The 27,869-nt window shown below is 43.8% G+C and overlaps 1 protein-coding gene across 1 annotated transcript in view; it reads left to right on the top strand.

The window, feature by feature from the left end:
- The window catches only part of LOC311112590 (partitioning defective 3 homolog B-like), a 194,157-nt gene that overhangs the window by 105,955 nt on the left and 60,333 nt on the right, over positions 1 to 27,869 (top strand). The window contains exons 13-18 of the mRNA XM_084155734.1: positions 1,085 to 1,253; positions 3,813 to 3,948; positions 6,098 to 6,216; positions 15,041 to 15,085; positions 21,416 to 21,640; positions 25,153 to 25,357. Coding sequence (XP_084011860.1) covers positions 1,085 to 1,253; positions 3,813 to 3,948; positions 6,098 to 6,216; positions 15,041 to 15,085; positions 21,416 to 21,640; positions 25,153 to 25,357 — 899 coding nt within the window. The remainder of the gene's footprint in view (positions 1 to 1,084; positions 1,254 to 3,812; positions 3,949 to 6,097; positions 6,217 to 15,040; positions 15,086 to 21,415; positions 21,641 to 25,152; positions 25,358 to 27,869) is intronic.

The following is a 27,869-nucleotide window of genomic DNA, read 5'->3' as shown; positions in this document are numbered from 1 at the left end:
CCTGTGTGTGTGTGTGTGTGTGACAGCTGTACATCTAACCACACATCGCTCTCAAAGGAGATTCTTTTATCTACAGTACATCTCACTCTGCCACCAGCTCTCTCTATCTCTCTGTTTGCGTCTCAAATGGCATCCTATTCCCTACATAGTGCACTACTTTTGACCAGGTCCCATAGGGTGCCATTTGGGATGCAGCTTCTATCTGCGTCTCCATCTGCTCCTCTGTGGCGGTGGAGGCTGTCCGATAACACGCCTGTCATCAGCATGAGGGATTAACGTAATTACACTATTTACAAGCCTCAACCAAACAGCGAGTCTGTGGTGCAGCAGCTATTGTCCTCTTACTGATGAAACACACTCAAACACAATGTAAGCCAATGGGAAGATTTCTGTTATGATTTCAATATGAAATTGGTAGAGTTCGTACAGTGCATTAGGTGGAGTTTGTGTACAGTGCGTTGATACTGTACAATCGCCGCTTAGACACTGATACTATATCCATGTGAGCCAGTGCATGCTACCGCCAGATAAGCTTGAAAATCGATAGACTCAACAAGCAATTTGATTACTTCCTGTGACTCCCATGAGCATGAGGAAGATTCAGACTGAAGTCAATGGAAGAGTGGCACATTGTTATTTACTCGCATGTTGAGTGTCTAGGTTTTCAAGCTTCTCTGATGCTAGCCCACTTTGGTTCGAACGGAAATAGAATGATGGCGGGTAAGCGGCTACTGTGTCTCCCATAACGGTAGTTATAGATATAGTACTCTGATACTCAAAGATATTGTATGATTGCAATTTGCAAGTACACTTCTACAAAACATATGTGTGTCTATACAATGTACTTATTGTCCCAATAACTGTTCAATTAAGAAGCACGTATGTACATTTTTCTCACTCAATGATTTTATGTCCAGTGTCATCCTTCTCATATTTTACATGTACCTCTCACCTGAAAACACTTTCAGTGTCCATCTAATGTAGGAAAAACTGGGCCATTCCATGTCAAGTGCTCAGGGAAAACTTTAGGCCCTAATGCAATGCATTGACCTCTGCTCCTCTCCTCTCCCCCTGGCTGTGACAGGAGAGCCAGGAGGTGGCTAGCCCCCAGAGCCACCAGGTCCCAGACGGCCCTTCCGGACCCCCGGCTCCAGCTACAGCCCTGGAGTCTCACCGCCACAGCAACGGCCCCAGCCCACAGCTGCCCAGCCAGCCGCCCATGGTCCCGAACAACATCTACTACAGCTTTAGAGGTGAGAGGACACAGTAGGGCCTGAACTGGAGAAGAGATGGACACACTCATACTGGTGCTTGACTTACACACACAGAGAGTTTAATATAGTATACATATACACACACACACACACACACACACAGTCACGCACATACACACACACACGCAAAGATGCACACACACACTCCACTGTTAAGAAAGCTTGCCATGAAACAAAAACTGTGTACAGCGACTTTATCAAAGCAGTTATATACACTGAACAAAAATATAAACGCAACATGTAAAGTGTTGGTCCCATGTTTCATGAGCTGAAATAAAACATCCCAGATATTTTCCATATGCACAAAAAGCTTATTTCTTTCAAATGTTTTGCTCAAATTTGTTTGTATCCCTGTTAGTGAGCATTTCTCCTTTTGCCAAAATAATCCATCCACCTGACAGGTGTGGCATATCAAGGATTTGGCAGGAGTGTATTTCCAACCGGCCTCACAACCGCAGACCACATGTATGGCGTCGTGTGGGCGAGCGGTTTCCTGATGTCAACATTGTGAACAAGGTGCCCCATGGTGGCGGTTGGTTTATGGTATCGGCAGGCATAAGCTACGGACAACAAACACAATTTCATTTTGAATGCACAGAGATACCGTGACGAGATCCTGAGGCCCATTGTCATGCCATTCATCCGCCACCATTACCTCATGTAATGCATGATAATGCAAGGCCCATGTCACAAGGATCTGTACACAATTCCTTTAAGCTGTAAATGTCCCAGTTCTTCCATGGCCTGCATACTCACCAGACATTGAGCATGTTTGGGATGATCTGAATCGACGTGTAACGCAGCGTGTTCCAGTTCCCGCCAATATCCAGCAACTTCACACAGCCATTGAAGAGGAGTGAGACAACATTCCACAGGCCACAATCAACGGCCTGATCAACTCTATGCGAAGGAGATGACTCTCTGCATGAGGCAAGCGGTGGTCACCAGATACTGACTGTTTTTCTGATCCATGCCCCTACTTTTTTTTGAAGTCATCTGTGACCAACAGATGCATATCTGTATTCCCAGTTGTGTGGAATCCATAGATAAGATGAATTTATTTCAATTGAGTGATTTCCTTATGTGAACTGTAACTCAGTAGAATCTTTGAAATTGTTGCATGTTGGGTTTATATTTTGGTTCAGTGTGTGTGTGTATATATATCATCATAGCTTTCAACCACCCCATCTCCTCACGACCAACCACATACTACAGACATTATGCCTGCTGTTTGCAAATGTACCATGTCCCACCTATTCCAACGCACTCCATTTCACTTCACTTTCATACTTAACTTCATCTGCACCGATTTATGGCGAGGGGGTGACTCATTAGCCGTGTTTTTCCTAGTACGTATCTCCCTCGCTTTCATGTGCAAAGTTCTGACCTTGGAATCATTATGCTGATGAAATGGCTTCTAAGTGGGCCAGATTTGCATACGGACTATTGTGCGAGCAGCAGAAGAGAGGACTACAAACTTTTACATTCATTCTTTGGCTTTTTTTTTTTACCTCCCCCGGAGATTGCAGGAAGCCTACTCAAAGCCAGTGCTTTCAGATAAAACAGAAACATAAAGGTTGGGCATAGAAATACAGTAGTTACTGTTTGCTGTGGCAGTGTAGGAGGTATTGTCATGTGTAGTAGTACCTAGTGGAAATGCTCACAACATTATATGGGCTTAGCTTTATCCACTGATATTCACGTACTGCTCAATTTGACACAATTCCTACATATCGCTGTAGCTTGTCTGTCTCCTACTCTAACAGACTTAGGCAGGTGTTTGTGTGCTGTGTTTGTGTGTGTGTGTGTTCCGTACATGTTTCGTGATGCGTACAGAGTTGACCTTGCTAAGCTACATGAAGTATCGATCCATCATCCAAGGAGAATCAGTTACATTCATTTCCATTGTGTGTGTGTATGTGCGTGCGTGCACTCAGTTGAATATCCATCCCTCAATACTGTTTAGCTCTGTCAGATGATTGAATGTGTGTAGGTCTACTGCATCACTCTCCTAGGCAGGCAGTCTCACAGACAACTAGCATTGGCACAGCTTCTAACGTGATGGCTGTATACCAAATGGCACCCATAGGGCTCAGAAGTAGTGCACTATATAGGAAATAGGGTGCCATTTGGGACAGATCCCATGCCTCCTGTCTCAGTGGCCCTTCATAAAAAGTGATGACTGCTTTAGCTCCAGCCAGAGGAAGATATATTTTTCCTCTTATAACAGGACTGTCACTTTTGGCAAGTGTGAGTCTGCATTGACATGGCATAGACCTCATCCATGTGTCTGAGATGTAATGTGTGCTTGACACAGTGGTAGTAGAGTAGAAGAGACCTGTCAGCACTGATCTAGGTTCAGCTGAAACCACCCTCAATCCTAACCGTAGTCTTTAGGGTGATAAACTCAAAACTGACCTTAGATCAGTGTTCATGAAACACTCCAGCCTACTCTATTAAAAGGCGTTGGTCACTGGTGGAATTTCTGATTGATGTGTGGCTGTCTGTGCTGTTCGTCCCTATCCTCTCCCCGTCTAGCTCCTCCCACTAACGGTGGCCACGCCCATTACAAAGAAGAGGAGGAGATGGAGGAGGATTTCCCCCCGCCACCTTCGACTGGCGCCGTGGAGGAGATGAACGCCAAACTCCAAAACACAACACACCCTCACCGGAGGTAATCACACTGTGGCCCCGTTTGAATTCCAGACCAGGTCAAAAGTAGTGCACTACATAGGGAATAGATTGCCATTTGGGATGCATTCCTTATAAAGTTCCTTTAAAATTAGACATGGGTCATATTCATTAGTGCACACCGTAGCAAAACTTTCTGCAACGGAAAACGAAAACAAAGGTTTCTTATTGGACAAAGGTAGGTCCAAGGTAAGTCCCTCCCTGCTTCGGCCCATATGCTTCCGTTTGGTTCCTAGTGAATACGACCATGATTGGATAGGTGAATGCAAGGGTTCCACCACGTACTGTAGCTTTCACCTGTCCAGTCTTTTCAAATCAGTGATCTATGATTCAGCTTAGATCATGACACAACTAGGTTATACACTGAGTATACAAAACATTAAGAACACCTGCGCTTTCCATGACAGACTGACCAGGTGAATCCAGGTGAAAGCTATGATCCCTTATTGATGTCACTTGTTAAATCCACTTCGCTCAGTGTAGATGAAGGGGAGGACACCGGTTAAAGAAGGAATTTTAAGCTTTGAGACAATTAAGGCATGGATTGTGTATGTGTGCCATTCAGAGGGTGAATGGGCAAGACAAAAGATCTAAGTGCCTTTGAACGGAGTTTGGTAGTAGGTGCCAGGCGCACCGGTTTGTGTCAAGAACTGCAATGCTGCAGGGTTTTTCATGCTCAACAGTTTCCCGTGTGTATCAAGAATGATCCACCACCCAAAGGACAGCCAGCCAACATTGGAGTCAACGTGGGCCAGCATTCCTTTGGAACGCTTTTGACACCTTGTAAGAGTCCATTCCCCGACGAATTGAGGCTGTTCTGAGTGCAAAAGGGCGGGGTGCAACTCAATATTAGGAATGTGTTCCTAATGTTTGGAATAGTCCGTGTATTTAGCTTATGCTGTTGAACGGTGATATACAGGATCATATAACTCCCGATTGGCGCAGTGGTCTAGCTGTGCCACTAGAGATCCCGGTTCGAATCCAGGCTCTGTCGTAGCCGGCCGCGACCGGGAGACCCATGGGGCGGCGCACAATTGGCCCAGTGTCGTCCAGGGTAGGGGAGGGAATGGCCGGCAGGGATGTAGCTCAGTTGGTAGTGCATGGCGTTTGCAACGCCAGGGTTGTGGGTTCGATTCCCACGGGGGACCAATATGAAAAATAAAATAATGTATGTACTCACTAACTGTAAGTCACTCTGGATAAGAGCGTCTGCTAAATGACTAAAATGTAAATATTTAGAGTTGTCATTATACTAGTATATATTTTTTATTGGGGAACAAAACAAATGTTGTAAACACACTCAAAAGTCACATTTGTTGTCACCCAAAGCCACGTTTGTTTTTCCCAAGCTATTTCACTATCATTATGGATAATCATGAATGAATTATGAATAATGTTGAGTGAGAAAGTTAGAGGAACAAAGATTATAATCCCCCCAAAATGGGGGGGAGGGTATGATCTTTGTGATTGCTGAATTTGTCCAAATACTTATGACACCTTCAAATGGGGGGGAATAAGAACATAAAATACATTCATTTATAAATGGGAAAACAGATCTGTATGAAAATACCCTCAAATATAAAATGACATTCTGTACTTCCGCCTCGTATACTGTAAAACATTTGACCTCAAATCCAAAATGCTGGAGTATAGAGCCAAATTAAACGTTTTAGCTTCACTGTCCAACAAAATTATTACATAGCTCAGGTTCAAGTTATATCTTGATTACATGTAAAATATTATTTAATATATTGGCACGTGTAACATTTTAAAAAATGCTTGGAAATATGTTTCCCCTATATTCATTTAGGTGGCCCACTGCTGCAAAATTCTTGCCACTGCTACAAAAAAGATGATGTAAATGTTGTATAATAATTTTTGCCAAGACGCGCTTTTAAATGTATAGTCGTTGGCTCAATGACTGGAAGTCTAGAGAAACAGCTAGCATGTTATTGCTCTAACGCTAGTAGCAATGCACCCCCCACCCCCACCCTTGCCACCACTGCTGGAAAATAAAAATCACTGAAAGTATATTTACATAAAATAGAGTTAAACATTAAAATAGGACAGAACAAAAGTACAGGCTACAACGTTAGTAGTGTTGATTATAATTCAGTGTTTTATTTTCTCAGTGAGTGGAACAAGGCCCCCTATATTCCTGAGGGTCCCCTTCACCCAGACACCCAGACAGCACAGCAACCCAGACAGACGGACAACCCTCGGACAAGGAACTCTAAGAGCATGGACCTGGGTGAGCACACACACATGCACACAGCGTTGCATGCACTCACACACAGTCCGATATGGAGTGATTTCAGTGCCAACAGAGATTGTATTTGAATTCCATAGTTTTGAATTGGTATTAAGATATTGAATTTGAATATTTCTTGTTTTTTTAAATCATTTAATTCATAAATTCAATATTGTATTTCATGATTTGAAACTGAATTGAATGAATATCAATAACATTTATATATTCAATTTCAGTATGGTAGATATTTATTTCATTATCTGTGTTTCAAGTGTACAAACTATATATAATTTCAAGTTTACCAAAGTTTCATACAGTGCCTTGCAAACGTATTCAGACCCCTTAGATTTCTTCACATTTTATACACATTTTACTGTATATATACAGTGGGGAAAAAAAGTATTTAGTCAGCCACCAATTGTGCAAGTTCTCCCACTTAAAAAGATGAGAGAGGCCTGTAATTTTCATCATAGGTACACGTCAACTATGACAGACAAAATGAGAAAATAAATCCAGAAAATCACATTGTAGGATTTTTAATGATTTTATTTGCAAATTATGGTGGACAATAAGTATTTGGTCAATAACAAAAGTTTCTCAATACTTTGTTATATACCCTTTGTTGGCAATGACACAGGTCAAATGTTTTCTGTAAGTCTTCACAAGGTTTTCACACACTGTTGCTGGTATTTTGGCCCATTCCTCCATGCAGATCTCCTCTAGAGCAGTGATGTTTTGGGGCTGTCGCTGGGCAACACATACTTTCAACTCCCTCCAAAGATTTTCTATGTGGTTGAGATCTGGAGACTGGCTAGGCCACTCCAGGACCTTGAAATGCTTCTTACGAAGCCACTCCTTCGTTGCCCGGGCGGTGTGTTTGGGATCATTGTCATGCTGAAAGACCCAGCCACGTTTCATCTTCAATGCCCTTGCTGATGGAAGGAGGTTTTCACTCAAAATCTCACGATACATGGCCCCATTCATTCTTTCCTTTACACGGAACAGTCGTCCTGGTCCCTTTGCAGAAAAACAGCCCCAAAGCATGATGTTTCCACCCCCATGCTTCACAGTAGGTATGGTGTTCTTTGGATGCAACTCAGCATTATTTGTCCTCCAAACACGACGAGTTGAGTTTTTACCAAAAAGTTCTATTTTGGTTTCATCTGACCATATGACATTCTCCCAATCCTCTTCTGGATCATCCAAATGCACTCTAGCAAACTTCAGACGGGCCTGGACATGTACTGGCTTAAGCAGGGGGACACGTCTGGCACTGCAGGATTTGAGTCCCTGGCGGCATAGTGTGTTACTGATGGTAGGCTTTGTTACTTTGGTCCCAGCTCTCTGCAGGTCATTCACTAGGTCCCCCCGTGTGGTTCTGGGATTTTTGTTCACCGTTCTTGTGATCATTTTGACCCCACAGGGTGAGATCTTGCGTGGAGCCCCAGATCGAGGGAGATTATCAGTGGTCTTGTATGTCTTCCATTTCCTAATAATTGCTCCCACAGTTGATTTCTTCAAACCAAGCTGCTTACCTATTGCAGATTCAGTCTTCCCAGCCTGGTGCAGGTCTACAATTTTGTTTCTGGTGTCCTTTGACAGCTCTTTGGTCTTGGCCATAGTGGAGTTTGGAGTGTGACTGTTTGAGGTTGTGGACAGGTGTCTTTTATACTGATAACAAGTTCAAACAGGTGCCATTAATACAGGTAACGAGTGGAGGACAGAGGAGCCTCTTAAAGAAGAAGTTACAGGTCTGTGAGAGCCAGAAATCTTGCTTGTTTGTAGGTGACCAAATACTTATTTTCCACCATAATTTGCAAATAAATTCATTAAAAATCCTACAATGTGATTTTCTGGATTTTTTTTCCTCAATTTGTCTGTCATAGTTGACGTGTACCTATGATGAAAATTACAGGCCTCTCTCATCTTTTTAAGTGGGAGAACATGCACAATTGGTGGCTGACTAAATACTTTTTTTCCCCACTGTATGTATATATATATATATATATATATATATATATATATATATATATATATATATATATATATATATATATATATACATACATACATACATACACTGAACAAAAATATAAACACAACATTTAAAGTGTTGGTCCCATGTTTCATGAGCTGAAATAAAAGATCCCAGAAATGTTCCATATGCACAAAAAGCTTATTTCTTTCAAATGTTGTGCACAAATTTGTTTACATCCCTGTTAGTGAGTTTTCTCCTTTGCCAAGATAATCCATCCACCTGACAGGTGTGGTATATCAAGAATTGGATTAAACAGCTTGATCATTATACAGGTGCACCTTGTGCTGTGGACAGTAAAAAGCCACTCTAAAATGTGCAGTTTTGTCACAAAACACAATGCTACAGATGTCTCAAGTTTTGAGGGAGCGTGCAGTTGGCATGCTGACTGCAGGAATGTCCACCAGAGCTGTTGCCAGAGAATGTAATGTTAATTTCTCTACCGTAAGCCGCCTCAACGTCCTTATAGAGAATTTGTTAGTAGGTCCAACCTGCCTCACAACCGCAGACCATGTGTATGGCGTGTGGACGAGCAGTTTGCTGATGTCAATGTTGTGAACAGAGTGCCCCATGGTGGCTGTGGGGTTATGGTATGGGCAAGCATAAGCTACGAACAACGAGCACAATTGCATTTTATCGATGGCAATTTGAATGCACAAAAATACCGTGACGAGATCCAGAGGCCCATTGTGAGGCCCATTTTTTTGAAGGTATCTGTGACCAACAGATGCATATGTGTTCCCAGTCATATGAAATCTGTAAATAAGGGCCTAATGAATTTATTTCAATTGACTGATTTCCTGTAACTCATTAAAATCAATGAAATTGTTACATTTAGTGTTTATGTTTTTGTTCAATACATATATAATATGTATTTTTTTATAAATAAATAATTCATAACCAAAATATAGTAATTGCATAAGTATTCAATTTAACAAATCACATAAATTACAGTGGGGGAAAAAAGTATTTAGTCAGCCACCAATTGTGCAAGTTCTCCCACTTAAAAAGATGAGAGAGGCCTGTAATTTTCATCATATGTACATGTCAACTATGACAGACAAATTGAGGAAAAAAAATCCAGAAAATCACATTGTAGGATTTTTTATGAATTTATTTGCAAATTATGGTGGAAAATAAGTATTTGGTCACCTACAAACAAGCAAGATTTCTGGCTCTCACAGACCTGTAACTTCTTCTTTAAGAGGCTCCTCTGTCCTCCACTCGTTACCTGTATTAATGGCACCTGTTTGAACTTGTTATCAGTATAAAATACACCTGTCCACAACCTCAAACAGTCACACTCCAAACTCCACTATGGCCAAGACCAAAGAGCTGTCAAAGGACACCAGAAACAAAATTGTAGACCTGCACCAGGCTGGAAAGACTGAATCTGCAATAGGTAAGCAGCTTGGTTTGAAGAAATCAACTGTGGGAGCAATTATTAGGAAATGGAAGACATACAAGACCACTGATAATCTCCCTCAATCTGGGGCTCCACGCAAGATCTCACCCCGTGGGGTCAAAATGATCACAAGAACGGTGAGCAAAAATCCCAGAACCACACGGGGGGACCTAGTGAATGACCTGCAGAGAGCTGGGACCAAAGTAACAAAGCCTACCATCAGTAACACACTACGCCGCCAGGGACTCAAATTCTGCAGTGCCAGACGTGTCCCCCTGCTTAAGCCAGTACATGTCCAGGCCCATCTGAAGTTTGCTAGAGTGCATTTGGATGATCCAGAAGAGGATTGGGAGAATGTCATATGGTCAGATGAAACCAAAATATAACTTTTTGGTAAAAACTCAACTCCTCGTGTTTGGAGGACAAAGAATGCTGAGTTGCATCCAAAGAACACCATACCTACTGTGAAGCATGGGGGTGGAAACATCATGCTTTGGGGCTGTTTTTCTGCAAAGGGACCAGGACGACTGATCCGTGTAAAGGAAAGAATGAATGGGGCCATGTATCGTGAGATTCCATCAGCAAGGGCATTGAAGATGAAACGTGGCTGGGTCTTTCAGCATGACAATGATCCCAAACACACCGCCCGGGCAACGAAGGAGTGGCTTCGTAAGAAGCATTTCAATGTCCTTGAGTGGCCTAGCCAGTCTCCAGATCTCAACCCCATAGAAAATCTTTGGAGGGAGTTGAAAGTCCGTGTTGCCCAGCGACAGCCCCAAAACATCACTGCTCTAGAGGAGATCTGCATGGAGGAATGGGCCAAAATACCAGCAACAGTGTGTGAATACCTTATGAAGACTTACAGAAAATGTTTGACCTGTGTCATTGCCAACAAAGGGTATATAACAAAGTATTGAGAAACTTTTGTTATTGACCAAATACTTATTTTCCACCATCATTTGCAAATAAATTCATTAAAAATCCTACAATGTGATTTTCTTGAATTTGTTTTCTCATTTTGTCTGTCATAGTTGACATGTACCTATGATGAAAATTACAGGCCTCTCTCATCTTTTTAAGTGGGAGAACTTGCACAATTGGTGGCTGACTAAATACTTTTTTCCCCCACTGTACATGGACTCACTCTGTGTGAAATAAGAGGTTGACATGATTTTTGAATGACTAACCCAACATCTGTAAGGTCCCTAGTCAAGTATTGAATTTGAAGCACAGATTCAACTACAAAGACCAGGGAGCTTTTCGAAAGACCCAAAGAAGAGCAGTGATTGGTGACAATAACACATCATACATTGAATATCTCTTTAAGCATGGTCAAGTTAATAATGATGCTCTGGAGGATGTATTAAACCACCCAGACACATCAAAGATACAGTTCTCCTTATTAACTGAGCTGCAGGACAGGAATGAAACTGCTCAGAGATGTTACCATTAGGCTATTGGTGATTTTAAAATGGCTACAGAGTTCAATGGCTGTGATGGGAGAAAACTGAGTATGGATCAACAACATTGTAGTGATGCCACAATAATGACCTAAACGACAGAGTGAAAAGAAGAATACAAATATTCCAAAACATGTATCTTGTGTGCAACAAGGCACCAAATTAATACTGGGAAGAAAACACAGCAAAGGATTGCACTTTTGGGCCTAAATGCAAAGCCTTCTGTTTGGGGAAAATCCAACACAACACATCACTGAGTAACTGCCTCCTTATTTTCAAGCATGGTTGTGGCCGCATCATGGTATGGGTATGCTTCACATCGGCAAATACTGGGTAGTGTTTCAGGATAAAAATAAATGGGATGGAGCTAAGCACAGGCAAAAAACCTGCTTCAGTCTGCTTTACACCAGAGACTGGGAGAGGATTTCACCTTTCAGCAGGACAATAACCTACAACACAAGGCCAGATTTACACTGGAGTTGCTTACCAAGAAGACAGTGAATGTTCCTGAGTGGCCAAGTTACAGTTTTGACTTAAATCTGCTTGAAAATCTATGGTAAATTCAATTGATTGGACGTGATTTGGAAAGGCACACACCTGTCTATATAAGGTCCCACAGTTGACAGTTCAGAGCAAAAACTTCTGAATGTCCTTGAGTGGCCCAGCCAGAGCCCGGACTTGGAACCCGATCTAACATCTCTGGAGAGACCTGAAAATAACTGTGCAGCGACGCTCCCCATCCAACCTGACAGAGCTTGAGAGGATCTGCAGAGAAGAATGGGAGAAACTCCCCAAATACAGGTGTGCCAAGCTTGTAGCGTCATACCAAAGAAGACTTGAGGCCGTAATCACTGCCAAAGGTGCTTCAACAAATTACTGAGTAAAGGGTCTGAATACTTATGTAAATGTAGTATTTCAGTTTATTTTTATTACATTTTCCAAAAATGTCTAAAACTGGTTTTTGCTTTGTCATTATGGGGTATTGTGTGTAGATTGATGAGGATAAAAAAAATTAATAAAAAAACTTTCCAAATGCACTGTAAGTATAGCCTTTCCACTCCCTGTTTATTTTGCTCTTGTGACTGACTGGGTTCGAACCAGGTCTCCTGCCCGTCACAATACTGTGTTCGCCCACTTAGCTAAAGCCCATAAGGATGTTCAGGAAGCTAACACAAGTCTTCATGTCTCCAACAAGGTTAATCATCAAAAGAGCATGGTTCATGATTCAATTTGTTCATAAAAATAAATTCAAATTCAAAAATATTGAATTCAAGTACAGTTTCTGTTGGCACTGAAATCACTCCATAGTCTGACATAATTTGTGAAAGCCACCTTTGTCCTTTCCTAAAGTCAAAATCAGTTTGAATAGTTTAGTGTCGGTTTAAATGCGCGCTATTGACCATATCGTTGTTATTCTACATAGAAACCCTTCTGACCTCCATAATACTTAATGCATTCTTCTTCTTAATCTAATCAAGCGTTTAGAACTGACTCATGACATTTATTATCACATGGGCCCATTGGAATGGTCTTATAATGCTATGTTAACACGCATATGACCATGAAGGGTATGACCTTTCAGACAACGGTTCCTGAACTAGAACGTCTAGTCAGTCTAACACTGCTCTGTGTGCGTGCGTGTGCCCGTGTACACATGACACTGCTCAGTCTGTGCCAACTTTCTCCCTGAAAGCCGAGAGCACAGCAGCTTATTTCCTCATATTAGCCCCTGGGTGACCCTGTTAGCCTCTCTACTTTTGCTCTCACACTCTATCACCCCACTCCTTTCTCTCTCCCTCTTTTTCTCGCTCTCTTCTCTCACCCCCCCCCCCCCCCCCCATCTATCTCTTTTCTCAATCTCCCACCCGTCTCCCTCCCTTTCTCTCTCTTCTCTCTTTCAGAGTGAGGTATATCTCATTCTGTTAAAACTCTTTTGCCCGTCGCTGGTTTCCAATCCCAGTTCATTAGGGTTGTGGATTGGGTTCCCCCTCCTAAACTAATGGCACACCACTACTGCACACTGATTGGCTTTTATTAGGAAGAGGCCCCCCACATCCTACTCACTGATTCTCTTGTCTTTCCTTTTCTCTTGTTCTCTTTCACTCCCTTTGTCAATCTTTCTCCTTCTTTTTCGACGCTTCACGTTCTCTTTTCACGCTCTCTCTGTACATCTTTATCTCTCGCTCCCTTCTTTCTTTCTCTCTCTCTCTCTCTCTCTCTCTCTCTCTCTCTCTCTCTCTCTCTCTCTCTCTCTCTCTCTCTCTCTCTCTCTCTCTTCTCTCTCAATGCATCCACCTTTTTCTCTCTCCATATTTCTCCCTCACTTCACCTTTCTCCTACTCTCTAACCCCCCTCCCTTTCCTCTCCCTCCCTCATGAAAATGACAGACTGAGATGAGGTTGTTATCTGAGGGGGGAGGGAGGGGGGGGCGTAACCAGAGGCATGGGGACTGTATGACACTGTGACCCTGTGCTGTGTGTCACATTTGTAGGGGTCACCCCCTTTAGTAGTTTCCCATTTCCAAACGGGGGTTAAGCCGGGTGAGTCAAGTCTGAGGGTTTATTTTTGTACTAAACAAAAAGTAATAAGCAATATAAGCTCTGGTGCTTAGCAAATGTTTTGTTAACTAAGAGAGTGAGTAGTGTAGACAAAACATGGGCTGCATCTCAAATGGCACCCTATTCCCTATTCAGGAACGTTTGTCCAGGGTGTGTACTTATACATCAAGCTGCCTCATGCTACAGAAACAGGAGAGACATTCTGTCTCAGACAAGGCTGTTTATTTGACTTACTATATAGGGAATAGGATGCCATTTAGGACGCACACATGGCTTTTTTAGTGTTTCAGAGGTATCTGATGTTGGTTAAATAGGCTTAGCCAAGACTGTGGTCCTGAACACTCACTCTCAAGTCTGTCTTAATGGTTGGACCTGAGCCCCTATTCATAAACCCTTTCAGAGTAGGAGTGCTGATCTAGGATCAGTTTTGCCTTTGAAATCATAAGGTGGTAACTAAATCAGCACATCTACTCTGAGACACGTTTTGAATTCAGACCCAGGAGTTTTTCCTGACCACATGACCTGATCTGACATTAGTTGAGTCATGTGCATGAACGCACACACGTGGAGAAGAAACCATGCAATTCACTGAACAGTAGCCATAATGAGCTCACTAACACCAGCAGCAAATTCCTATCACAGCAGCAGAACATTTATTTGTGTGGGTGGGTGGGTGAGAGATTGTTGATGCTGCTCTCCGAACAGGGGGGATCTCTGTAACAATAGAATCAGATTAATATGCACATTATTTTTAGCTACGAGCCACACAGCTCACACACACAGCCGCCACCACAACATCTTTGTGGCTACTGTATTTGAGGGAAAACGTAACGCATGAAGCCAGCAAATATAACAGCCAGTCTAATCCATTGTCTCCTCTGTCGCAGCTGCATTTTCTCTCGCTCTCTTTTTTATTTTTCTTCCGCTCCCTCATTTCTCTGCCGGGAGAAAATTGACCTCATAAAAAATGAAAAGGGATTATTTCAGAGAAATTGCAACGTAATGAAAACCTATTATTGTGTCCCGGGTGCAGTGCCCCTCTGGCAGCTGATGCCGCTGCCGCTCCCTGCCTGCCTCCTCAATCCTGTTGGTGTGGATTAGAGAGAGGGAGAGAGGGAAAGACGGATGAGAGAGGGAGAGGGAGAAAGAGAGAGAGGGGGGGGATAGGGAGGGAATGAGGGAGAGAGTCCCCTGTTCTCGCCCTCCCCACCCTCTCTCTCCTATACCTTTTCTCTCTTTCCCTCTCGCTCTTCTCTCCCTGTGTTGCTCCCTCTCTCTTTTTCTCCATCTCTGCTCAGAGAAAACACAGACAAAGGCAACCCTTATGGTGGTCCAATATTCACTCTTTGTGTTTTCTGTGTTTCAGTGGCTGATGAGAGCAACATGAGATCCCTGGCAGAGCAGAGACCAGGTGAAGAAACACACTCTCCCCCTATCCTGATCTCTAACACACACACACTCTTCAGACACACACACACACACACACCTTCTCAGAGAAAGAAAGCGACTGAACATTGAAAAAAGGTATGGAAAATAATCCTAATTTTAATTGTGCTGTCATACTGACCGCAAAACAGGTTATGACCTCTTCAGGACTCCTCCTCTGACTCTTCCTTCCATAGTAGGGTGAAGTTGTCCCTAGACACACTGGTCATTGGTCAGTTTTGAATTTACCCACTAATGGTTAAGGTAAGGATTGGGGAAGGGGAAGCTGATCCTAGATCTGTACTTAGGCAAACTTTACCCTGGAGCGAACACACTTCAGCAGGGAGATGCTTTGTGTCACTGCACCTGTTTTATGTGTTCTCCTTACTCAGCTGGAAGCAGCAGGAAGTAATTTGTTAAGCTACATCGTTGCTCCAACAGCCCTAGATTGCATTAGACCGGGATGTTCTTAAATTGTCTCCTTTCACTTAAGTGAGAAAGAGGGTGCAGGGATTGAGTGATAGGCTTGAACGCACGCCCCCCGCAGACACGCACGCACACACACACACACACAGAAACACACACACCTTAAATCTACCACAACATAAACCTGTTGCCGCATAACGACGACTCTACAAGTCCCACCCCCACAGTAAAATACCACGCTCAGCTTTTTTCCCTCCATACACCCAAACCTATTTTTACATTTACATTTACATTTTTGTCATTTAGCAGACGCTCTTATCCAGAGCGACTTACAGTAGTGAGTTCATACATTTTCATACTTTTTTCGTACTGGTCCCCCGTGGGAATCAAACCCACAACCCTGGCGTTGCAAGCGCCATGCTCTACCAACTGAGCCACACGGGACCATACAAACCCCCATGATGCTCTGCGGCACAACCCCAATATACAACACATTTTACCCATATGATTTCCCTCAAAGCCCATTTCTGATCGGTAGTCATAATAACCCTTATGGGCTATGATAAATAAAGAGATTGATTTTCTACATCAGCCTGTAATTGATGTGGAAGCTAATGCATATTGACAGGCTGCACTGAGGCCAGTTTGCTGACGGGGCCATATTGGACTTGGCCCCCGTGCATGATTCTCTAAATGGCCCCATGCTTCTTTATGGCCTTGACATATTTCATTAGTAGGATGGTCTTTAAGAGGGGCTCCGCATCCTGTTTTAATCTGACTAAAACCTCTCTGTTCGGGCTGAGGAGAGAGAGAGAGAGAGAGAGAGAGAGAGAGAGACTTTCCTTCTATTTCTCTCCCTTCTATGTTCCTGTATCTCTCTCCCAACTCGCTCGCTCTCTCTCCTACTATTTCTTTCTTTCTCGCTCCCCTATTTCTGTCTATCGCTCTCTCATTTGCTTTTGTGATTTCTTGCTCTCACTCTCTCCATACCTTCTCTATTCCTCGCTTTCTCTGTGCTCGCACTCTCTCTATCTTTCTCACCCTTTTTATGTTTGTTTTAGACCTCTTTCTTGTTACTGTTGTTAGTCTTCTTTCTCTACTAGCTATCTCTCTCTGTCCATCTTGTCTCTCTCCTGCTTAGTCTGTCCCCTCCTATCCCCATTTCCTCTTCTCTTATTCTCCATATCCCAATTATCCTCCTTCCTCTCTCTTCCTCTGTTCTCACCTCTCCTGCTTCTCTCTCTTTCCTTCTCTCTGTGCTTTCCTGGTGTTATGTGATTATGGGTAACATGCTCCATCCTTTGAGCTTCCCCTACCAAATCATCCTCCCTTCCCTTCTCTCCTAGTGCCCCTATATCTCCTTTGCTCTCTACCTTCTCATAGCTACCGCCTGAATAAGCCTGGTCTTTAAAGCCTCCTGATTTAGGTTCTCTCTCTCTGTGTGTGTGTGTGTGGGTCCGTGCATGCATAGACACATACACAAATACACGTGTGTGTTTCTTTGCGTGTGTGTGACAGAGAAAGAGGGATAGCTCCAGTAATCCTCAGGTCCTCTGAACAGACTAGAGTATGTATCAACAGCCAGAGGAGAACATGCTCGTGTAGGAGATGGGGATAGATGGATGTTTGGAGGGGGGCCTCTCTCTCTCTCCATCTCTCCGCTGTGGTCTCTGTCTCTGCTTGGCTGTCCCCTGGCGCTTAACGTCTCCCCCTGGCAGCTCTACTCACACACAGGTCTGGGAAGCTTCCAACACACGCACGCGCACACACAGCTTCTAACACATTTTGTCTCAGCTGTTTCAAGCGTTTGGTGCGTGCGTGTTGTGGTGTGTGTGCATGTTTTGCTCCACTGATGCCTGGGTTTGTTTTTGTTGGAGACAGGGGATATCCACCCACGCTGAAGCCCTGTTACCAGTAGATGCGGGAAACACTGGATAGCTTCTGGCCAGCTGCGCAACTGGCAGTGCCCATTATTTTGTTTTGTCCCCTTCTGCAATTAGACTTTGAAAACATGTAGCCTTCCCTTTCCCCTGCCAACATGGAACCCTGCTTTATTGTAGTTCGTATCGCTCTCTCTCTACCCAGCCCCCCTCTCCCCCATCTCACTGTTGTTGATTCAAGTTGAAAGTCACCATGTTGGGCTGATTTGAATTGATGGATCACTCTGTAGTGGGAATGGCCATCTGTCTGTGTGTGTGCGCACGTGTGTGTGTATACGTGTGTGTGTGTGTGTGTGTGTGTACGTGTGTGTGTGTACTTTGCCCACACTCTACATTCTTTGTGTTCTACCGCAGTGTAGTAGTGCATTTATTAAACCTAGCTTTAACAAATGACACATGTCCCATCTCTAGTCTCTGCCCCCCTCTCCCTCTCCCCCTTCCATCCCTCCACTTGACTAATCTGCTAAAGGTGAGTCTGTAATTATGAAATGGCCTTTTAAGTCCCCAACCATTATTAGATCCATACATCTAAAGGAGCAAATATGCAGCCATAGGCTCCATCTATACATCTAAACACGATTACTGCCTGCGTCTGTGTCCCGTCCGATTTATCAGAGTGCACTCAGGGAGAGCAGATAATCTATGATTGGTTGCAGCGTTAATTGGAGCTAAACTGTGATTGGTCGGGACCTTAATTGGATTGTACTTTGATTGGGTGGAACTTTTGGGTTAAGTTAATTATTTCACGAGACAAGGTAGTGGCTACTTACATGTGCATTGCTGACCACTCTAAAACCTGTTTGGTAAGACATGAATGTATCTTTTGTTGTTGTATCTGCCTCTCCTATACATTGCCCTATGAACACTAAATTATTCTGTTTTCGTCTGGTAGAGCTCAAATGTCAACACCCAAAGGTTGTGATATTAAAATAGGTTTGAAGGATTCCACCCACCCACATTGAAACGGTTATATTTATTTTCCATTTATTGGAAAGGGGAAATATATTTTGTTTTACTAGTTCCCATCACAGTGAACGTGGTTTTATAGGCTAGCCGAGAGATTGAATCCAGGGTTCTCCGAGATGGAAAGATAAAACCAATAGTGTCTATCCTCCATGATGATGAGAAGAAGAGGGAGGCTCACGCGCGCACACACAGACACACACACAGACACACACACAGACACATACACATACACACACACACACACACACACACACACACACACACACACACACACACACAGAGACACAGATACACACACACAGACACACACCCACACACAGTCACACAGACACGGACAGAGGTGTCTCCATGACAACTGACCTTTTAAATCATCCACTGCAGGGAGAGGCTGCTTAAAAAGTGGCATTTCCAGCACCGGTGGCACCCTTGCTCAGTTGAGCTGCAGAAATGCTCACTCAAAGAGTGAAACGCTCACGCTTACAAATAATAATAACATAATCTCAGGTGCCACCTACCGCCGATGTTCCCTTGATCAAGGAACTTAACCCCCTAAACTGCTCATTGGGCGATGCCCTGCGGCTGCCCTCTGCTCCAGCCTCTCCAACCTAATGTGTGTATGTGTGTGTATATCAGGGGGGTTGGATAAAAGCAGAAGACAAATTTCCATCTCGCGTCGACTAATAAAGTATATACTATCTTCTCTCTTAGTCTCTCTAGTCTAGTGCTGGGTGTGTTTCTGCTGAAACATTGGGTTTGACACCCAGTGGCTTACAGTGTGGCTGCAGCACTCGAGTAGAGAAGCCGCTATGCTTCTCTGCATCGTACATGTGTGGTTCCAATGTGTTTTGATTTGTGTAACTCTGGTGTGTGTTGCTGGAGGTAGTTGCGTAACATTACTCGTATAGCTCAAGATTGTATTCAGACGGACAGTATTGATTTGTGTGAATCCCCTACGGAATTCCTGTCTTGTGCTGCACTGTCAGAGGATTGCACCAATCACCAATGATTGTTGACTTGACATGATGAGTGTGAGTGAATGAACCCACATTGAGCATCTGGGCCAAATGCTGATAGGGGTCAAATGCTGTTTTCACCCTGATTCTGCAGGAGAATGATAGCCCTCCCGTAGTGCTCATTATTCATTTACATCTACCTTTACCCATTTGACATACCTACACTGGATATGGATGAAAGGAAGGCACACACACACACTCTCAAACACACAGACACATGCGCGCGCACACACACACACAAACACATATGCGTGCATTTGCGCACGCAATGCACACACACACACATACACAGGTGGTGTTGTGCTTACAAATGCACACAAGCGTACACAGCACACACACACACTGAGCCCAGCGTTCACTGCAGCACCCCAGCAGCAAGCGACTTAATTCTATCAGGTTGCTAGCCGGACAGCCGTAATTACATTTATGACACAAATCCTTCCTCTCAAATTGAGCGTTTTATTTATAACCCCTTATTTCATACAAATCCCACTTCTTCCTCAGAAAGTCAATTTAGGACTTAAAAGCCACTGCCGCTACAGCACTGGCTCACTTTCCCTCCTTTCCCCTTGACTCTATCGCCCACTCTCCAAAGATCCATTTCAAGAGTAATATTCTCAGGCTTTGAAGACTATGAATCGACAAAAGAGAGTCTAAAACGAGAACATTTTGAGCTTTTATCATCTCCGAGAACGTTTTGAAGCATAAAAGTCTTGCAAATCCCTGGTGTGAGTTAGAAATAGACTCTTAGAAATAGTCACTTTTTCAGTCGGTTTTAAACTATTTTCCATACCTTTTAGCAAAATAGCGTGTCACTTTTTTCCACAGTTGCATACCCTGTGAATCTGAGATTATTTTCTTGACTTTTAGCTAAACAGTGAACCGGTCCCAAATCGCTCCCTAACCCACTCCTTGGCCCTAACGCTTCAATAATTGCAGATCTGAAGGGTGTGGATAGGTATAACCAGTGTAATGGTGGAGCTACATCAATATCACTTCCACCATACAGATCTGCAAACATTAAACGATTTGGGACTGGCTGTGTATTTCTCGCCACATCCCCTTTGCTTGTCTGTCTCTGCGGCCTACTTATGCATGCTCTGGTCTGGTGATGGACCTCTGTGACTAACCTACAGCACTAACCATTGGACCAACCTTTCTCCTGGAGAGCTATACCATCCTGCAGGCTTTTGCTCCAACCCTAATTTAGAACACCTACTGCTCTAGCTGCTCACCAGGACCTTTGTTGTTTGTTTACAGCAGGGTTGAAGCAAAAACCTGTATACCCAGTAGCTCCCCATGAAGATGGTTGGCCATGTGAATGACGTGTGCAGGAGACCTTTTCCTGCGTGACCCTTTTTTTTCTGTTATTTTCTCTTCTCTTTCTTTATCTGCTCCCTTCTTCGCAGCCCTCCTCTGTGTCCTCCCGCTTTAGTTTTTTCTGCTAGTCCTTATCCTCCTCACACTCCTCCTCCCTTCCCACCTCCTCTTCTCTCTCTTTTCCCTCCCTCCTCTTCATTAACTGTGATCTTCCTCTTTTCATCTGTCCTATCGTCTTTACAGTCCTCCTATCATGTCCTCTTGTTTTCTGGCTCTCTTCCTCCTAACTGTGGCCCATTCCTGTATACTCACGGCAGTCCTTTGGCAGACCTCCACTCCCCTTCATCCTCTTCCTTTGCTTCTACATGAATGCGTCCTTTCCCTCCCTCTCTCTCTTGCCTCGTATCTCTTACTGTTCTCCCTTTACTATATGATCACTGCATTTTGTTGTCCTGTCAACCCACACACACACACCTGTTCCTATGCATCCTTTTCACTCTAACTCCCCATTTTAAATTGTTCATCCATTTCTCCCCAACCGCTCATCTTCTCTCTCCCTCTCCTATTCCTTTCTTTCCACTTCCCGTCCTCTTCCTCCATCCTTCTATCCATGCTGACCAGGGGCTCCCTCCCTGTCTCTCCCCTTCTCAGTGTCCTCATCCAGGGAGAGTGACCTGGGTCCCACTCTGGGCCTATGGAAGTCCTGCTCCTTGGAGAGCCTCCAGTCGGCCGTGTCGGAGGCCCGGCAGCTGAGCCAGCAGAGCAAGGTGCCCTTCCACCGCCCCAGACCCCACATGGTGCGGGGGAGGGGCTGCAACCAGAGCTTCCGTGTTGCCATCGACAAGTCCTACGACGGGCCCTCGGAGCCGGAGGATGGTAAGGGAAATCGCCATAAACGTTAATGCAACGCTGAGCATGACTATGTTCCCTCAGCCCTATGTTCCCTGGTCCCTATGTTCCCTCAGTTCCCTCGGCCCTATGTTCCCTCGGCCCTATGTTCCCTCAGTTCCCTCGGCCCTATGTTCCCTCGGCCCTATGTTCCCTGGGGCCGAGGCAACATGGGGCCGAGGCAACATGGGGCCCAGGGAACACAGGGTGGACCCCAATGTTATAGTATGGTGAGGTATAGAGACAGAGTGATGTCAGTCTACCCACTGTGTTTTTATTTATTGTCCACATACTTATTTGAAGACACTCGGGCGAATACTAACTTCCACTTAGGTTGAATTTTTCATGCATTGATATCAATGGGGAAGATGCTGCACTGTACTGTACAACAAAGTTAGTCTTTTGTCATTTCATATTTTCTCGACTGTCATGTTGTTTTAGGCCATTTTAGATCAAACTTAATCTACACAGACTGTACAAACATTAGGAACACCTGTTTTTTCCATGACATAGACTGACCAGGTGAATCCTGGTAAAAGCTATGATCCCTTATGCCTCTTGTTAAATCCACTTCAGTCAGTGTAGACGAAGGAGAGGAGACAGGTTAAAGAAGGATTTTTAAGCCTTAAGTCAATTGAGACATGGATTGTGTATGTGTGCCATTCAGAGGGTGAATCGGCAAGACAAAATATGTAAGTGCCTTTGAACAGGGTATGGTAGTAGGTGACAGGCGCACCGGTTTGAGTTTGTCAAGAACTGTAAAGCTGCTTGGTTTTTAATGCTCAACATTTTCCTGTGTGTATCAAGAATGGTCCATCACCCAAAGGACATCCACCCAACTTGACACAACTGTGGGAAGCATTGGAGTCAACATGGGTCAGCATCCTTGTGGAATGCTTTTGACACCTTGTAGAGTCCATGCCCTGACAAATTGAGGCTGTTCTGACGGCAAAAGGGGGTGCAACTCAATATTAAGGTGTTCCTAATGTTTTGTACACTCAGTGTATGATTGCCTTTGGATTATTCAGAAATATACACAAGTATCCACACATGAGTTGTATACACTGATATTAATAATGAGTCATTTAGCCATTGCGTAACTCACTGACATTCAGCAAACGCGGAGAGGTCGCAAAAGGACACACTGTTTAGGCGGCTCAGTGAATATGTAGTCAGCGTTTCTGGCCAGGGAACTTTTTAATCCCACAGCAGCACATTTTTGATGCAACATCTCAAATGTGAAGCCAAAGATCTGTCTGATTGTGTGTGTGTGTGTGTGTGTGTGTGTGTGTGTGTGTGTGTGTGTGTGTGTGTGTGTGTGTGTGTGTGTGTGTGTGTGTGTGTGTGTGTGTGTGTGTGTGTGTGTGTGTGTGTGTGTGTGTGTGACCATATGACCATCTGAGCATCCAAACTGAACTGTAAAGCACTAGACTTGCCTCTGACTTTCCCTCTGGCCTCAGGGAGTGGTTGCCTCAGGCTTAAAGGGGGGAACAAGTGATTCTGAATACAAGATTGGAGGCAGCACCCCCCTCTCCCATTTCCCCAAAAAGACCTGTCATTGAACCCAGCTGCAAAGTATTGAGGCACTGCAGGAGGGATGGGGGGGAGGTATATGAGTGTGTGTTTGTCTGATCGTGTGTCTACTTGTTTGTGTGTGACATCTGTGTTGACCTTAGGGCTGTCCCCGACCCCCAAAATAATTGGTCGAGCGAGAGTTGTCCTGTTCTTTCGACCAATCGATTGGTCAAAATGTTAAAACGTATTTTTCCATATATAGACACACACCCAATGTGTTTGAATAAAATCAACTACATATGCACTGAGCTTGTCTGATGCTTTAAGCACACTGTTTGATTTAAATAATGAAGATACACAAATGACTCAAGAAAGAGCCCGATGGTCACACTTAAAAATATGACAGGGAGTGCCTGTGTGACTGGAGCACGTTGTCTCGCTCTCTTCCCTACTGCAGCGTGAAGGCACCACGGCACAGCAAGGGTTTATTGCACTGTCCGTGCTGAAGCTGCAACATCATTTCAGCCATTTAGTTTCGTACTTATTTCTGACTGAAAAGTCATGTTACCGAAATCCCTAATTTGATTAGGAAAAACCCTTTCTCTCTTTACGTGAAACATGTAAGCATCGCATGCATGTGGCCAATAGGGCCTGACCTATAGCCTATCATAATCACATCAATAAATTGGTTAGAACAAACTTCGAACACAGTAACACGTGACCGCAAAATGGATGCGGAGGACGTGGTTGCTCAGGAGGGAAAGTCAGATATGTGGAAGACATTTGACTTAGTTGTGGAAACTGCTGGAGATCAAGAAAAAGGAGGGTATAGGAGCAAGCATTGCGTGAGTATTATGTCTGCCAAACAGATGCTGTTAGATTACAATATTTTTTTAAAATCTGACCATTTGGAACAGTGTAAACAACACTAAATAAGTGAGTGCACCAGAGAGTCTGTTCTAATGAAAAAAAATATCTATAAAGCCTTTATTACAGCAGACTAAAAACAGCTGCATGCATTTGTGAATTGCGGTTTATTTATTGTTTAGGCTAATTATTCAAAGCTCCCTTTGTTATTTAATTTTAAAACTAAAATGCTTAATTGTATTTCAAAGCATGAATGTCTCGTATGCTGTGTGATGGCATGAACGAATGAATGATTGATTGATACTATATATTGAAATATAGGCCTATTAAGACTAAACAGGACGCGCTCTTAAACCTACAGCTTGATGGTGGTTATACAAGGCTACTATACAAAGCCTACTAATGATAACGACATTACTTATTATTATAATGAAGATGAGAATAATAATTGGTATAACAATAAGAAGGAGATCAAGAAAAAGGAGGGGGTAGGAGCGAGAGCTGCGTGCATAGTATGTGTGACAAACAGGTGCTGTTAGATTACAAAAAAATTTAAAGTCTTTATTAAAGCATAGCAAAGATTAAAACCAGCCGAATCTGTGAAATTGCTGTATCCAACATTTTGCCGTAGCGTGAGGCTTGGTGCTCAAGGAATCAGTAGTCTATTAAACAAACACTCAAACAGGCAACAAAAGCAAGATCTGTCTTATTTCTGTAGATATATATGGATGATTTATAAAGCCAGGCACATTTAACAGTTAGCCTATTGATTATAGACCTAATTAAGTTGGTTTCCTCTCTCCTCAATTTTCTTAGACAATTAGGCTAAGGCAAGGGCTGTTTCCTCGTCTCTGCTGCTGCCTCCGCCGCACTGTTCTCAATCCCAATATGCAGGTTAACTCTGCTATTGTGCACATAGCAACATAGGGAAAGGCGCCAATTCTACGGCAAACTGAAGATTATGTTTCAGAACTGAGGACAGCGACCATATCCAACGCAGGAGAAAGCGCATTTGTTATAAAATAATATTTGATTTATTAGTGTTGCACCATTATTTTTACATAATATAACCATATACAGTTGACCTTTAACCTTGACCTTTGATATCTCCCTCTCAGATGACCTGTCAGAGCAGAGCTCTGGCCGAGACACGCCCGCCAGTGGCTCATCCCGCCAGGACCAGATCGAATCAGAGGAAGGGAAGAAGAAGAAGAAGAAGAAGACCAAAGGGAAGAAGAAAAGCAAAGAAAAAGTGAAGAAGAAAACCGAGGACTCGGAGGACCAGGAGAAGAAGGCCAAGAAGAAAGGATTTGGGCTCTTAAGGTAGGCAACCATTTACAATTTAGTCATTTAGCAGATGTTCTTATCCAGAGCAACATACAGTAGTGAGTGCATACATTTTTGTACTGGTCCCCCGTGGGAATCAAACCCACAACCCTGGTGTTGCAAGCACCATGCTCTACCAACTGAGCCACATGGGACCAATGTTTCCCCTCTTTCCGTTTCATAATATGTATCTCTGAATTCTAGTTCCTTTCTTGCCTCTTTTAGCACTCCCCTTTTCCAACTGTTCAGGTCATTCAGCCACTGCTTATTCCAATATCACTCACCCAACATTTCCCCAATGTTTTTCCCATCCCAATAAGAACCTAACACAAATCTCACAATTTCTTTCACTAGTACAGGACATTCCAACCCTGTTCTTGGATTGCTACCCTCCTGTAGGTTTTCGCTCTAACCCCAGTTGTAATTAACCTGATTCAGGTTATTAACCAGCTAATTATTAGAATCAGGTGTGCTAGACTAGGGTTGGAGCAAAAACCTACAGGACGGTAGCTCTCCAGGAATAGGGTTGGAGAGCCCTGCACTAGTTCTACGCTCAGAATTATCTTTCTGAGATTTAGGATGAATGTGATACTGTATAGTAAAAAGATGGTTATCAATCTATTGATGCTGCTGACGTGAGTAGTCTTGTTATTACACCATAGAAGTTCAAACATTTGTAATTCAATTACGATCATAGATAGGCCAATATAGTGCCTTAGTGTCTATCGATTTTAGGCCCTCAGATAAGAATCCAATCTTCCAGCATGTCAGTGGTAATGGTGGGCAGATGTACACAGTTAACGTCTGGCTTGGTACCAGGATGGACACACACACACACACACACACACACAACCTTTTACTGGTTGGTTTCTGGGAGGGTTGTTGGTTGCAGGGGGGAGATGGAGAGGTCACAGGACAGGGCATGTTGTTATTGAGCCTGTTATCACACACATGTACACAGATGTGTGAGCACACATGTATGCACGCACATGCACACACACGTATGAATGCACGCACATTGGCGCAGTGCACACACAAACACTCACATAAACACTTACAGGAAAGGGCAGTTGAGATCAGAGAGGAAGCAGCATTGTGAGGGGCAGAGAAAGCTCTCTGGCACTGATTCCTACAGACACCACATCATTATATTCATAAGGAGCATTACTTTCATGTCTCTCTTTCTCACACACTTTTTTTTTACCCCCCTTTTCTCCCCAATTTTGTGATATCCAATTGGTAGTTACAATCTTGTCTCATCGCTGCAACTCCCCAACGGACTCGGTAGAGGCGAATGTCGAGAGTCATGCATCTTAACTGCTTCTTAACACACTGCTCGCTTAACCCGGAAGCCATCCGCACCAATGTGTCGGGGGAAACACAGTTCAACTGACAACCGAAGTCGGCTTGCAGGCGCCCGGCCCGCCACAAGGAGTCGCTAGAGCACGATGAGACAAGGAAATCCCCCTGGCCAAACCCTTCCCTAACCCGGACGACGCTGGGCCAATTGTGCGCTGCCCCATAGGGCTCCCGGTCACGGCCGGCTGTGACACAGCCTGGGATCAAACCCGAGGCTATAGTGGCACCTCAGCACTGCGATGCAGTGCCTTAGACCGCTGCGCCACTCGGGAGGCCCTACACACACACACACAGACTTGCAAGTGTACACACACACCCATGCTCACACACGAACCACACTCACACTTTCTCTCACTCTCACTTACACTCACCACACACACTCACACACACCACACACACACTCCATCACACATTCTCTTGCTCCCCAGTCTATCTTGTTCTGATACAGTGAGGGGAAACTCAATGGAGAAGGTTAGAGACATAACCTTGTGCTCTCTCTGACTACTCACTGGGTTGAAGGCTTTAGCCAGGACATTCTTGAACCATTTGACTGAAACAAAATTCCAAGGAACACTTACATTGCAATTCAACATCCAGCCAAGTGTAGCCTTAAGCGCAGAGTGCAGTTGGAGCACAAGTGGAGGGCAAGACACTTAAACACTCCCATATTTTCCACCACACACTGGCTCGGTTCACTCTGGCCTGATGATTGAATGTGAACTATGACTTAATTTGCTGGAATACGGCGTAGCTCAAATACTGCATCCCAAATGGTACCCTATTCTCTATATAGGGCACTACTTTTGACCAGGGCCCATAAGGCTGTGGTCAAAAGTAGTGCACTATATAGGGAAGAGGGTGCCTTTTGGGACACACCCAAGCTAATTGTAGATCACAAATGTTGTTTTACTCTGATGACTGTATTTCAAACGGGAAAATTAAAAACATATGACCTCAATTCCCCTCTGATCAAAAATGTGTGCAACACTGTAGCGGGACAAATGTATTTTGAGACTGATTTATTTTCATGGCTGTTATTGATTTTATGGATGTACTGTAGTCTTTTTGGACGGCCAGGTTCCTTTGTTTGCGTAGGCAGGACTTCCACAATCCATTGTGTTAGTTGGACTCACCACTCAACAAGGCTATT

The sequence above is a fragment of the Coregonus lavaretus genome (genome assembly GCF_964263955.1).
Source record: "Coregonus lavaretus genome assembly, chromosome: 38".
In the NCBI taxonomy this organism is placed as follows: Eukaryota; Metazoa; Chordata; class Actinopteri; order Salmoniformes; family Salmonidae; genus Coregonus; species Coregonus lavaretus.
The sequence above is the reverse complement of the archived record's forward strand: the minus strand, read 5'-3'. Positions and strand labels throughout refer to the sequence as shown.